This window comes from Dendropsophus ebraccatus, chromosome 3 (genome assembly GCF_027789765.1).
Source record: "Dendropsophus ebraccatus isolate aDenEbr1 chromosome 3, aDenEbr1.pat, whole genome shotgun sequence".
Taxonomy (NCBI): Eukaryota; Metazoa; Chordata; class Amphibia; order Anura; family Hylidae; genus Dendropsophus; species Dendropsophus ebraccatus.
In genome coordinates, this window is record NC_091456.1 from 117,059,986 (window position 1) to 117,075,363 (window position 15,378).

Consider the following 15,378-nt stretch of genomic DNA (forward strand, 5'->3'; position numbering starts at 1 on the left):
GCATTTCTAACCTTTTACAGGAAAGTTACTGACTTCTCAAAAATGGCGCCCCCAACCTCCCACAGTTGTGTACTGCACATGTCTTTGGACATGTGTAGCACACGCACACAGCTTATGAAACTTCAGTGCTGTGTGTGGGCCGTACAGCATTTGTTTAAGTGTTGTGAATTGACACCATACACAGATGCTGTTCAACATGGCAGCCCTCTGTGACTGATGACACAGGCAAATAAAAATAAAAGCTAAACCATTTATTTGTTATAATTACATTTTTTTTTTAACAAAAAAAAAAAAAAAAAAGGGACACTAACCTTTTAAAACTGCACTGATACCAGGGCATATAATGCTTTTGATCATTGCCATTAAGTGGTGTACATTGCAACAATGCAACATGTGCAACACTGACCCTGGTGCAACATACTTTACTCAATATGATGGAGGTCACCATCTGCATCTTGCACTTAGTATGATGAAGGTCACCCAGCTTTCCTTGCATCTTGTAGTCAGTGTGCTGGTGGTCACTCAGCTTTCCCAGTATATTGTATTGAGTATGATAGGGTTCACCAAGCTTTCCCTGTATCTTGTAATCAGTATGATGGGGATCACCTAGCATTCCCAGCTTCTTGTACACAGAATGATGGTGGTCACCCAGCTTTCCCAACATCTTATACTCAGTATGATGAAGGTCACCCAGATTTCCGAGCATCCTGTACTCACTATGATGGAGGTCCCCCAGCTTTCCAGCATCTTATACTTAGTATAATGGGGTCATCCAGTTTTCCAGCATCTTATAGTCAGTATGATGGAGGTCACCCAGCTTTCCTATCATCTTGTACTCAGTATGATGGAGGTCCCCTAGCTTTCCAGCATCATATACTCAGTATAATGGGGTCACCCAGTTTTCCAGCATCTTATACTCAGTATGATGGAGGTCAACCAGCTTTTCCAGCATCTTGTAGTGAGTATAATGGGTCACCTAGCTTTTTCCAGCATCTTGCACTCAGTGTGATGTGGTTACCCAGCTTTCCCAGCATCTTGTAGTCTGTATGATAGAGGTCACCCAGCTTTCCAGCATATTGTACTGATGTGAATTGTCTTAACTGTAAGGTCCATATTATGAAAACTATATAAGGAGAATTCATTAAAAAAAAAAGGAAATGCAGATGACAAGCCACACCCCCACAAAACACCCCCACAAAAGACGACACCCCACCCCATTATAAATCTCAAGACTGATATTACCAATAATACCAGTATATGGGAAATATTATCACCGTACATATTACCGCCATACTGTTACTAACTAAATCCTGCATACTGAGACCAATATTACCAATAATACCAGTATAGAGGAAGGAAATATTACCCCACACCACAACCACCATATTGTTACTGACCAGATCCTGTATACTAAATCCAATGAAACACAGTACCAGATAACAAGTAACAAATAACACTGCCATATACTAACACTGCCACATACTGACTAACACCACCGCTGCTACTGACTAATACCACCGCTGCTACTGACTAACACCAACACATAATGACTAACACCGCGGCTGCTACTAAATAACATCCACTGTACACAGATCACTATCAACTCATACAGTCATATAGAGGCTGACCCAGCCCTACTCAGGTTCTGTACACCATATACATTACAGTGCAGTTACATCAGGTGACTCACAGGGGACGTCTTCTCTGATCGGAGTTATTCCCTTTTCATCTTCTTCTCCATCTGTCCTGGGCCATTATGAGAACTTCTCCAAACTACGAATCCACAGAATCTGCCAGACATGTTAGGCTCCTCACTTTGTCACCATCCTCATCTCTCTACACAATGCTCATCTGTATTGGCCCCTTTACACCCTCATTTAGTGGGTAGGCTGACTCTATGTGACCCCCTTATAGTATATGCCCCCCTCTGTGTGGTCCACTATAGTACATGCCCTATTGCATACACTCCCCATGTAGTCTCCCTTATAGATGGCCCCCATGTTATCCCCCTTATAGATGCCCCCCATGTTATCCCCCTTTTGATGGCCCCCATTGTAATCCCCCTTTATAATCCCCTTATATATGCCCCCCATTGTAACCCCATTTATAATCCCCTTATAGATGGCCCCCATTGCAACCCCCTTTATAATCCCTTTAGACATCGCCCCCATTGTAATGCCCCCCTTGGTAGCGGCCCGGTCGCAGCGGCAACTGCTGTGACCGTGGTAGCTACGCCACTGGATTCACAATAATCCACACCCCTAGTACCCAAAGCCTAGGTGTCCCTTGAATTTTTATTAAAATGTTTGCAACTATGTAATATACCCTGCCATGCTGCAAAATTGTTCAGGAATTGTTTAAGGATCATCTTCAAATACCCCAGATCTGATATAGGATATACTGTAAAAACAAGTCTGACCTATAGATGCCCCACCTCACAACAGGTTTGAATGGTTCTGCTACTTATGTTTTGGTACTAGGTACTGCATGACACATTCTTAGGTCTTGTGCTATCCATGAGCTGGAGTGGTGACACGAAGCAGACCTACCCTATATATTTATTTCTTCTAACAATAGACCTATTTATTAAAATTACCAACCCCTTAGGAAAACACTGCTCAGGTTTCTGGTGTATCATACTGTTTAATTGCTTCTACCTTTTTCTCTGTGCCTTTCTGCTCAATCAATAAAAATTTATTTCGAAACATTCTAGGTGACTGTTTCACGTGTTGCTCGTGTGTGCAAGAATGACGTGGGGGGATCTCAACGTGTTCTGGAAAAACAGTTCACTTCCTTCCTGAAAGCTCGCCTCAACTGTTCCATCCCTGGAGACTCTCATTTTTACTTCAATGTAATACAATCATCCAGTGAAATTCTGATGTTGAATGGAAAGCCAGTTGTTCTTGCTCTCTTCTCTACCCCAGCAAATAGGTAACCTTCCTATGAAACATTATAGACATAGATGTATTTTTAAGTACTGTATGTTAGTACACAGACAGTTGTAACACTAAGGGATTGTCATGGCAGAAACTATAAAACAGTGGCCCAGAATTTCAAGTCTTAGACAAACACTGAACAATTTGTTCATAGCAACCATTCACAGATCATAGAAACACAGATTATTAGCAGAAAAAGACCACATGGTCAATCTACTCTGCACTTTTAGTAATTATTTTCTTATTATCTTAGGATAGACATATGTTTGTCCTAGGCATGTTTAAATTTAGTTCTTGTGGGCTTACCTACCACATCTGCGGCAAATTTGTTCCAAGTGTCTACTACTTTTTCAGTAAAGTAATATTTTCTTGTGTTGTTCCTGACCTTTTCCCCAACTAACCTCACATCGTGGGCCGTTGTTCTTGTGTTCAGGGTTTTTTTTTTCCCGTAACTTCCTCCCACCGCTCCACTGTTAATTAATGTCGCTGCAGCCTATGCCTGATGCTGCAGCGACGTTAATTACCGATCCTGGATGACACAGGCGCAGGGGGGTCAAGCGCTCACTTGAGTCAGCTCCATGGTTTAGTATAAATGCAAAGTGGGTTCAATTGATTTACAGCGTGCAGAAAAGGCAATGTGTGAACAGTAGACACTTGGGGTGTTTCTTAACGTCACAAGGGAGAATATGGCTGTGTTCGCTCATAGCCATATCCTCTCCTGCGATATTGAGAAAGATCTCTAACCCTTCTTTTTCTTGATGATTGTTGGGCTGACGCCCTTCCAAATAGCACCTTTTACTGCACCAGTTGTGCACCCTCTTAAAATGATATTTAGTAAAAGAACAGGCGGCAGAGTTGAAGTAGCTTTAAAAAAAGCAAGGAGTTGCGAGGACCGCCCACTGCCCAGAGAAAAGAAGCTGGGCAGCCCACTCCTGCAGGACTGCCTATGCCCTGAAGGAGGGGAGGAGTACCTGGCATGGCTTAGGTAAATTAAATCTGGAGAGGGGTGCCGTAGGTGAAAGGGTGTTACTGTATCATAAAGAATCCATGTTAGGCATGTGGTTTTCAAAAAGATCACCAGATCTTGATCAGAGGAAAATAACTCAAAGGACTTTTATTTTACTAAAAAAAAAAAAACACAATCACATGGATGAAGTCATCTGCTTTCCACCTTGTAACATAATACAAAAATTCACAATAGCTTACACCTGATGGGGTTTTATACCATTGTAAGCTCCCAAAATGCACATTTTCCTATAAAACCCAATGAGTTTCTGCTGATCTGCTTCTCATATGGTCAGAGCCAGGGGCGTTGCTAGGGTCCTAAAACATCGGGGGCACGGGCCCGAAGGTTAGCGAAGGAGCCTAGTGCAGAAGTTAGTAACCCCAATGACTGCGCTACAACTCCCAACATACCTTCTTTTGCACTACAACTCCCAGCATACCTCCTTGTGCACAAGGAGGTATGCTGGGAGTTGTTGTGCACAAGGAGGTATGCTGGGAGTTGTTGTGCACAAGGAGGTATGCTGGGAGTTGTAGTGCAAAAGAAGGTATGCTGGGAGTTGTAGTGCACAAGGAGGTATGCTGGTATCAGCATCCTGGTATCAAATGGTTTTTTTGCCCGAAATATCGATAGTAGTATCAATATTTCGGTGCATCGTACATCCCTAACACACACACACACTCACACACACTACCCCATTTGGCCTCCCTCCCAGGTGGTTTAATATTCCCTGCTGGTAGTCCCCCCGTGTATACAATATATACACCCCATATACATACACACACACCCTATACACACTGCACATACATCATATTCACCCCATATACATAATTACACACTGCACATACATCATATTCCCCCCCCTATACACACACACACACCCCTATACACACTGCACATACTGTACATCATATTCACCCCATATACATACACACACACACACCCTATACACACTGCACATACATCATATTCACCCCATATACATACACACTGCACATACATCATATTCACCCCATATACATACACACACACCCTATACACACTGCACATACTGTACATCATATACACCCATACTGAACATGCATACACTATAATATATACATACATCATATGCAATTACTTTACATGCATACACTTACTGCACATATATCATATACTGTACATGCATTCATGCATCCTTTGGCTGGGTTTACAAGCTGTAACTGTGCGGCTGTATTTTTTATGCGGCTGTAAATGTGCGGGTGAAACTACTGCCGTGGGAAAAAAATAGACATGCGGCTCAAAACATACGGTCATTTACTTGGAAATCTGGTTCAACTAAAAATAACAAATAAAATGTTAAGAAAGTGATGCAAACACCTCTGGATGCATCTGGGAAAGCAGGGAACACAGTTTACATGAATCGCTATTACCGGGGTTTGCGATCCTCTGCACTATAGCCGATGTCTCTCATGGTTAATATATTGAATTAATAAAACACATTTTCTTTGTAATAAAGTCCCTTTTATTGTTCAATAATTAAATGTAAACGATTCCATCATTTTGCAATTAAATATACTGTTAAAATAAATATATATATAAATAAATGTATATTTATATATATATTTATTTTTTGACAGTATATTTAATTGCACAATGATGGATTCGTTAGAATTAAATTATTGAACAAAGAAACTGTATTTATTTAAACGAAAATGTGTTTTCTTAATTAAATATTAATTAGTACAGGAAGCTCTATAAGCCGTTAATTCATATGCCGGCAATAGAGCATTCTGTACTAATCATCACTTAACTTTAATTAAAACATCAAATGTTTCTTCTAATTATGTTATCACAATAGCATTATTAGAAGAAACATTTAGAATTATATGTGCGCTCAGCTGATTGGCTGTTCGGCTGAGTGCACATATAATGAGCCGGTCCGCAGTACAGTGACTTCATTGTGCTGCGGACCAGCGAAGAGGACACATCGGGGTGAGTATAGAGCTCTCCCCACCCCCGGCACTGCACCCCTCCCAGCAAGGAAGGGGAGTCACTTAACCCCTTCCTTGCTGGGATGGGTGCAGTCTGACATCAGTCTGGCCCCCAAGGGGTTAAGGGGGATGCAATACATCCTCCCTTAACCCCTTGGGGGCCAGACTGTAAGCAGCGATCTGTAAAGATGCTGCATACTGTAAGGTGCACAACACCGCTCACAATGATGGGTGTTGTGCTCCTGTTTGTGTGTTTTTTGTGTGTTTCTCCCTTTTTGTTTTTCAGATATCGGTATCCTGGGGATTACGTCGGATTCCATGGACTACGTCGATGACCAGCGGTTGTTCTTTGAATTTTTTTTAATAAAATGGTCAATGAGGGGTGTGGGGGTGTTTTTATTTGAATAAAAAAATTTGTAAACTTGTGTCTTGTCTTTATTTCTTTACTTTATAGACTTAATAGTGGAAGCCGTCTAATAGACGGAATCCATTACTAAGTTGGGGCCTAGTGGCTAACACTAACCCCCTATTATTACCCCAGTACCCAATGCCACCAGGGGTACTGGGAAGAGCCGGGTGCCAGTGGTCCCGGAGCGTCAAAATTGGCTCTCCTGGACCGGGCGGCAGCAGGCTGGTAAGATTTAGGCTGGGGAGGACCTAAAACAATGGCTCTTCCCACCCTGGTGTTACCAGGCTGCTGTCGTTTGGTTTTTAACCCGGCTGGTTATAAAAATAGGGGGGACCCTATGCATTTTTTTTTTTAAATAAATAATTTAAAAAAAACGCATAGGGTCCCCCCTATTTTTATAACCAGCCGGGTTAAAAACCAAACGACAGCAGCCTGGTAACACCAGGGTGGGAAGAGCCATTGTTTTAGGCCTTCCCCAGCCTAAATCTTACCAGCCTGCTGCCGCCCGGTCCAGGAGCGCCAATATTGACGCTCCGGGACCACTGGCACCCGGCTCTTCCCAGTACCCCTGGTGGCATTGGGTACTGGGGTAATAATAGGGGGTTAGTGTTAGCCATTTTATACCGGCTAACACTAGGCCCCAACTTAGTAATGGATTCCGTCTATTAGACGGCTTCCACTACTAAGTCTATAAAGTAAAGAAATAAAGACAAGACACAAGTTTACAAATTTTTTTATTCAAATAAAAACACCCCCACACCCCTCATTGACCAGTTTATTAAAAAAAATTCAAAGAACAACCGCTGGTCATCGACGTAGTCCATGGAATCCGACGTAATCCCCAGGATACCGATATCTGAAAAACAAAAAGGGAGAAACACACAAAAAACACACAAACAGGAGCACAACACCCATCATTGTGAGCGGTGTTGTGCACCTTACAGTATGCAGCATCTTTACAGATCGCTGCTTACAGTCTGGCCCCCAAGGGGTTAAGGGAGGATGTATTGCATCCCCCTTAACCCCTTGGGGGCCAGACTGATGTCAGACTGCACCCATCCCAGCAAGGAAGGGGTTAAGTGACCCCCCTTCCTTGCTGGGAGGGGTGCAGTGCCGGGGAGGGGGTGGGGAGAGCTCTATACTCACCCCGATGTGTCCTCTTCGCTGGTCCGCAGCACAATGAAGTCACTGTACTGCGGACCGGCTCATTATATGTGCACTCAGCCGAACAGCCAATCAGCTGAGCGCACATATAATTCTAAATGTTTCTTCTAATAATGCTATTGTCATAACATAATTAGAAGAAACATTTGATGTTTTCATTAAAGTAAAGTGATGATTAGTACAGAATGCTCTATTGCCGGCATATGAATTAACGGCTTATAGAGCTTCCTGTACTAATTAATATTTAATGAATAAAACACATTTTCTTGGAAATAAATTCAGTTTCGTTGGTCAATAATTTAATTCTAACGAATCCATCATTGTGCAATTCAATATACTGTCAAAAAATAAATATATAGATAAATATACATTTATTTATATATCTATTTTTTTTAACAGTATATTTAATTGCAAAATGATGGATTCGTTAGAAATAAATTATTGATCAACGAAAGTGTCTTGATTACAAAGAAAATGTGTTTTATTAATTTAATATATTAACTATTAGAGGCATCGGCATTCGGCATCATTGCCGGCTATTTTTGAAGTACTCCGTACGGACCGCCTGTCAATCCTCGGCCGCATGTTCAGCCGCAAACAATGGTCTTGTTCATTTTTTACGGGTCCGTTTACGATAGGGCCGTAGATTCAGAGATGGTGTGCACTGTGCAGCCGCATATCCTATACTTCCAAGCATACACACGAACCACCAAAAATACCGCCGCACAATTACAGCCGCAAATACAGCCGCACTCTAACAACGTGTGAACCGAGCCTAAACCTGAACAGGTCCCTAAAAATATCTGATTTTGAAATTTTACTGAAAATTTGGAAATTTTCTGCTAATGTTTTACGCTTTCTATTGTCTAAACAAATTAAATATAGTTTAATAAAAGCTACCAACATAAAGTAGACATGTTGCTAATGCTATTTAATATATAATTTATGTGGTATAACCATTTTCTCTATAAGCAGAAAAGTTTTAAAGTTGGAAAAATGCATTTTTTCACAATTTTTCATGTTCTTTTGGGTTTTTTCATAAAGATTCGTTATAAGTATTGACTCCAATTTACAAGAAATGTGAAGTACAATATGTCACGAGAAAACAATCTCAGAATCAGCCGGATAGGTAAAAGCATCCCGAAGTTATTAATGAATAAAGTGACACAGATCATATTCATAAAATTTGCTCCGGTCCTTAAGGCCATTTCAGGCCCGGTTCTTAAGGGGTTAAAGCTTTGCATGTGGCGACGGTATCAGTGATAATAACATTGTGTTTTAAATGTAAGGGCAGTTCTGAAATAGAGAAGTGAAGAAGTGAGGCCAAAGGCCAAGGAGAAGAAAGAGCAGACTCCAAGGAATAATTAGGAAAGAGAAGTACTGTTAATCCAGTCTCTGATGTGTCTGAAAATGGAGGCCAAATGATAGAATCTGATATTAGGTAATTGAGCACCACCTTTATGTTTGGGGAGACTGAGAGTATCATATGCTATTCTTGGTCGTTTTGACCTCCAAATGAATTTGGTAAAGGCTTATTTGAGTCGAGAAATATCCTTATGTTTTAGTAGTAAGGGGATCATTTGTAAGGGATACAATAATTTAGCAAATGACATCATCTTAATAAGATGAATACGGCCTAAAATTGAAAGGGGTATATTTTTCCACCTATAAAGTTCTTGTTCTATTTTTTGGAAGATTGGGATATAATATAATGAGTAGAGAGAAGAAGGGGTATGTCCAATTTTAATTCCTAAATATAAAAGGTGTTGTTTTGCTATACCCATACCATCAGGGTAAATATGGGGAGCCAAGTGTGGTATTAAGGTTAACAATTGGCTTTTAGTAATATTAATTTTAAAACCGGAAAGTGAGTCAAAGTTTTTCAAGATTTTTAAAACACCAGGGATATGTGGGACATTCTAGGAATAATAAGGTGTCATCAGCGAAGCAAGCTATATGTACTTCTTCATTGCCTACTTGAATGTCTTTAAATTCAGGTGTGAGGAGAAGAAATCTAATTAAGGGCTCTAATGCTAAATTAAAAAGAAGGGGGGACATTGGGCAACCTTGCCTGGTTCCTTTTAAGGATTGGGAAAGTGTCAGACAAGAATCCAGGGTTATGAATGCAAACTATTGGGTTATTGTATATAGTAGGGATAAGATCTTTAAAAGGTCCAGTAATGCCATAACGAGAGAGGGTCATATCCATCCATTCCCAGTTAAGATTATCAAATGCCTTTTCGGCATCTAAGGCAAGCAGTTCCTGGTGAATGGTCTGGATTTCCCTTTGTTGTACTGCTTCCTGTACGGTTAGAACTGTCCTAATATGGGTTATCGCTGAGCGGCCCTTTATAAAACCAACTTGGTGGCTACTAATCAACTTAGGGAGAAATAAAGCAAGCAGGTCAGCCATAATTTTTGTAAGAATTTTTAAATCTTGATTTATAAGAGAAATAGGCCGATATGAGGATGGAAGTTGTGGGTATTTTCCTTGCTTATGGAGTAATCTAATATAGGCCATTTCCCCTGAAGGTAACATTCATTTATTATCTATTATATGTTGATATACTTTTTGGAGAGTTGGAACCAGATCAGTATTTAGAACTTTATAAAATTCTCCACTAAAACCATCTGGCCCTGGTGTTTTATTATTATGAAGAGAAGATATTGTTTTAGAGATATCCTCAGGAGAGATGGGGGCATTTAATGATGCCAGAGAAGATTCATCCAATTTGGGAAGATTCAGAGACTGGAGAAACTGTTGACCCGCTGAAGGATCTCTAAGATCAGAAGAGTAAAGGGATCTGTAACATTTTTGAAGAATATTAGAAATAGTTTTTGGATCAGAATGTAATAAACCATTATAATCTTTCATATTTTTGATATGGAAAATAGGGTGTTTACTCTTTGCTAAGTTAGCTAATAATTTTCCTGTTTTATTACCATATTTATAAAGACTAGAAAAATAGTGATCCTTATATAAATTAAGTTTTTCTTGAGCTAATTCAAATTCCTTTTTTGCTGTACACCAAAGGGATTTATTTTGTTTAAAAGGTAAAGATAAGAAGGTAGTTTATGCATTACGAAGTTTAGTAGTAAGAGTATTGTAAGAGGTGGTCGCTTCTTTTTTACGTGCAGAGAGATAAGAGATTATATTGCCTCTTAGTACAGCTTTGGCAGTTTCCCAGAACAGTATAGGAGTTGTGGTATGTTGCAAATTAGTGTCGCAAAACTGTGACCACCATTTTTTAAGAAGATTCTTGAAGACTTCATCTGAAGCTAAAACTGCTGGGAATCTCCAAATAATGTCTGTTCCTTTGGGGTAAGAATCACAAAGGGTTAAAGTAATAGGAGAATGGTCAGATATAACCATATCATTTATGAGTCATCTAGTAGGCTCAAGGCTCCCTGTGAGACTAACATATAGTCAAGTCTGGACCAAGCCATCTGAGAATGTGAGAAAAAAGAATATTCTCTTTCTTCAGGATGAAGATGACGCCAGGAATCCACTAGATGAGTACTAGATAACAAATTTGTTAAAAATAATTCAGGAGGAGGAGAACTCCTTGTCAGAGGAGTGGAACGTTTCCTATCTTCATGCGGGTGTAAAACTGTATTGAGGTCACCTCCTACTATTATTTTGGATTCACCATCTTGAAGAAGGGACGATTCTAAGTGTTGGAAAAAATGGAGCTCGTCTGTTATTAGGGCCATAAACATTATATAAGCTTATATTTCCAGATGGAGTATCCAAAACCATGTGGTGAAATCTCCCTTCTGAGTTTGAGAAACAATAGAGTGGACAAAATTTCTATGAATAAGAGTTACCACACCACGCTTCCTATTTTGAGCAGGAGATCCAAAGACTTCACCTACCCAAAACCTTTTCATTCTAACATAATCTGATTCGGACAAATAAGATTCCTGTAATAATGCTACATCCGCTCCCAGTCTTCTAAGGTGTTTAAAAGGAATTTGTCACCCCCCGTGCCGGGATGACAGGAGAGTCTAGCACTCCGTCATTCTCTATGAGCGTTGGACTCATCTCTCAGCGCGTGCGCGCCGGGCTGCTGCGGCTGATATCTCCATGACCCGACCGGATCCAGAAGCGGGACCTGGCGGGACATAAGTAAAGGGAGAAAATGCTGGAATATAAAGGAATAGGAGATATAAATAAATGTCTGGAGTAAGATGATGACTCTTGTTAGTCAGTATAGTTCATCACTCCATATCTACTGAAGGAGATGTAGATCAAAACGTTGTCTCTTGTTCTTATCCACAGACGGACTAGCAGAAGTCGGGTTTCTCAAATTTCTAGGAGAGACGGAGCTGCTTCAGGGGTCTGGTATACACTGGTAGATCCATCTGATTTGAAGACCTTTAGAATAGCAGGGAAGAGGAGTGAAAATCTAATTTGTTGATGTACTAGAGCCGTACATATTGGTGCATATGGTTTTCGTTTTTGGACTACTGTAGCAGAATAGTCAGTGAATATCAGAATTTTGTGACCTCTTAAAAGAACTTCAGTTTTCATTTTCCTAAACGCCTGTAACATAGCAGCTTTATCTGCATAATTAAGATATCTCACTATTACTTGTCTCGGTTTGTTAGTAGTAGCCTTTTTGGAAGGGGTAATAGTGTTTGCTAGAGGGCCTATAAGATGTGCCCTTTCTACTTGACAAGAGCCTTGTAACCCTAGAGTCTGTGGTAATTCTGAGGTACAGATGGTGGATAATTGTGACAATGGTTTGCTTTCAGGCAGGACCTATTATGCGAAGGTTACTCCGTCTTGATCTATTTTCTAGATCATCTGTCTTGTCCCTTAATGTTGCAGTAAGTTTCCTAGTTGTTTGTAGCTTAGATATAGTCATGGCCAGGGCTGCCATCAGGGCAGTATTGGCGGTACAGCTGTCAGGGGCCTGGGCTCAAACCAGCATCCAGGGGGGCCCGGCAGCCCAGCCTCCCTGTATGTAAACTCCTGACAGCTGTACCGCACAGGCAGGAAGACACAGGGCCTCCTCTTCACTCTCCCCGGGCACCCTCCTCTTCCTCACTCCCCCGGGCCCCTCTCCCACCCCACACAACCTTCTCTGGCAGCTTCCTATTGTGCTGCGATGTCAGAGGAGTAGGGGGAGGGTCCGGAGCCGCTGTGTGAGGACCAGAAGACATGGAGTACATGAGTCCTGGAGCTTCCCAGCTTAGGGTAAGTGTGTGTGTGTGTGTGTGGTGATGATGATGATGTGTGCATGTGTGTTGGGGGGGTTGATGTGCTGATGTGTGCTGGGGGGGAGGCACGCCCCTTATCCCTGGGGGGGCAATATCCTAGGGCCCCATCTCCAAGAGGGCCCCCTGCAGCTGCTAAGATGTCCCCTGCAGCAAAAGAGAGAAACATGTGTGCACACATCCCCTGCTTCTCCTTTAGGTCAGGAGCTATGGGGAGGGGAGCTCATTCTTAAGGGAGCTCATTAACGGTGGAAAAGGCAGCCTGAACCTCAGCCAGCAGCAAGGGTTAATCTCTGCTGGTGGCCAAGGTTCAAGCACACACACATCCCTTATCCCTGCACCCTGTCAGACCCAACATCCCTGCATACTGTCAGCCTCCACATCCCTCATCCCTGAAACCTGTCAGCCCTCACATCCATGCACCCTGTCAGCCCCCACATCCCTGCACCCTGTCAGACCCAACATCCCTGATCCCTGCACCCTGTCTGCCCCCACATCCCTGCACCCTTTCTGCCCCAACATCCCGGATCCCTGCACCCTGTCAGCCCCAACATCCCTGCACCCTGTCAGCCCCAACATCCCTGCACCCTGTCTGCCCCAACATCCCTGCACCCTGGTAGCCCCAACATCCCTCATCCCTGCACCCTGGTAGCCCCAACATCCCTCATCCCTGCACTCTGTCTGCCCCCACATCCCTCATCCCTGCACCCTGTCAGCCCCAACATCCCTGCACCCTGTCTGCCCCAACATCCCTGCACCCTGGTAGCCCCAACATCCCTCATCCCTGCACTCTGTCTGCCCCCACATCCCTGCACCCTGTCTGGCACAACATTCCTGCACCCTGTCTGCCCAAACATTCCTGCACCCTGTCTTCCCAAACATTCCTGCACCCTGTCCCCCCAAACATTCCTGCACCCTGTCTTCCCAAACATTCCTGCACCCTGTCTGCCCAAACATTCCTGCACCCTGTCTGCCCCCACATCCCTGCACCCTTTCTGCCCCCACATCCCTGCACCCTGTCTGCCCCCACATCCCTGCACCCTGTCTGCCCCCACATCCCTGCACCATGTCTGCCCCCACATCCCTGCACCATGTCTGCCCCCACATCCCTGCACCCTGTCTGCCCCCACATCCCTGATCCCTGCAGTCAAAAATGCGTCCATATTTTTTTGTTAATGGGGGGGCCCAGACACTTCGGCTGTATGGGGCCCTGAAATTTCTGATGGCGGCCCTGGTCATGGCTAGTTCATCCTCCACTAACCCTAGGCGCTCTTCTAATTCATGTATTTGGGAGGTATGATCATACCTCCCAACTGTCCCGGATTCCGCGGGACAGTCCCGTTTTCGGGGTGCTGTCCCACGGTCCCGGAAAAGCACCCAGTGTCCCGCATTAAATGTGTCCCCAGCGAAAAAAACAATAAACCAGTAACTCACCTGTCCGCCGGTCCCAGCAGCTCCTCTCCCGGCAGAGCGCACACTCCCGTCATCCTCCGGGGCGGGCAGCGGAGTACAGAGACACTGACTGTACCGGAAGTAACCTGCAGCCTCTGTCATGAATTACTTCCGGCACAGTCAGTGTCTGTATACCCCGCTGCCCGCCCCGGAGGATGACGGGAATGCGCGCTCTGCCAGGAGAGGAGCTGCTGGGACCGGCGGACAGGTGAGTTACTGGTTTATTGTTTTTTTTTCGCTGGGGCCACACAAATGGTAGGATTGGCTACTATGTGGGGCGCTATATGGGGGGCATTGGCTACTATGTGGGGCGCTATATGGGGGGCATTGGCTACTATGTGGGGCACTATATGGGGGGCATTGGCTACTATGTGGGGCACTATATGGGGGGCATTGGCTACTATGTGGGGCACTATATGGGGGATTGGCTATTATGTGGGGCACTATATGGGGGGCATTGGCTACTATGTGGGGCATATATGGGGGAATTGGCTACTATGTGGGGCACTATATGGGGGCATTGGCTACTATGTGGGGCATATATGGGGGCATTGGCTACTATGTGGGGCACTATATGGGGGGCATTGGCTACTATGTGGGGCATATATGGGGGATTGGCTACTATGTGGGGCATATATGGGGGCATTGGCTACTATGTGGGGCACTATAATGGGGGATTGGCTACTATGGGGGGCATTGGCTACTATGTGGGGCATATTTGGGGCATTGGCTACTATGTGGGGCACTATATGGGGATTGCATACTATGTGGGCCCTATATGGGGGCATTGGCTACTATGTGGGGCACTATATGGGGGCATTGGCTACTATGTGGGGCACTATATGGGGGCATTGGATACTATGTGGGGCACTCTGTGGGGGATTGGATACTATGTGGGGGATTGGATACTATGTGGGGCACTATATGGGGGACTGGCTGCTATGTGGGGCACTATGTGGGGGATTGGATACTATGTGGGGCACTATAATGGGGATTGGATACTATATAGGGCATTTTTGGGGGGATTGGATACTGTATAGGGCACTATTCAGTCAGCAGCATGTCGTGACTGTAGGGGAGTGGCTATGGAGGGTTGCTATGGGGGCGTGGCTATGGAGGGTTGCTATGGGGGCGTGGCTATGGGGACCGCGGCGCACATGTCCCTCTTTGCTCTTTGCAAAAGTTGGGAGGTATGGGTATGATGAGAAATGTCTCCCT

General features: G+C 43.7%; 1 protein-coding gene across 6 annotated transcripts in view; it reads left to right on the top strand.

Moving 5' to 3' along the window:
* The window catches only part of SEMA6B (semaphorin 6B), a 683,939-nt gene that overhangs the window by 473,708 nt on the left and 194,853 nt on the right, over positions 1-15,378 (top strand). For all 6 annotated transcript variants that reach the window (XM_069964532.1, XM_069964533.1, XM_069964531.1 and 3 more), the window contains one exon: positions 2,714-2,931. In XM_069964532.1, coding sequence (XP_069820633.1) covers positions 2,714-2,931 — 218 coding nt within the window. The remainder of the gene's footprint in view (positions 1-2,713; positions 2,932-15,378) is intronic.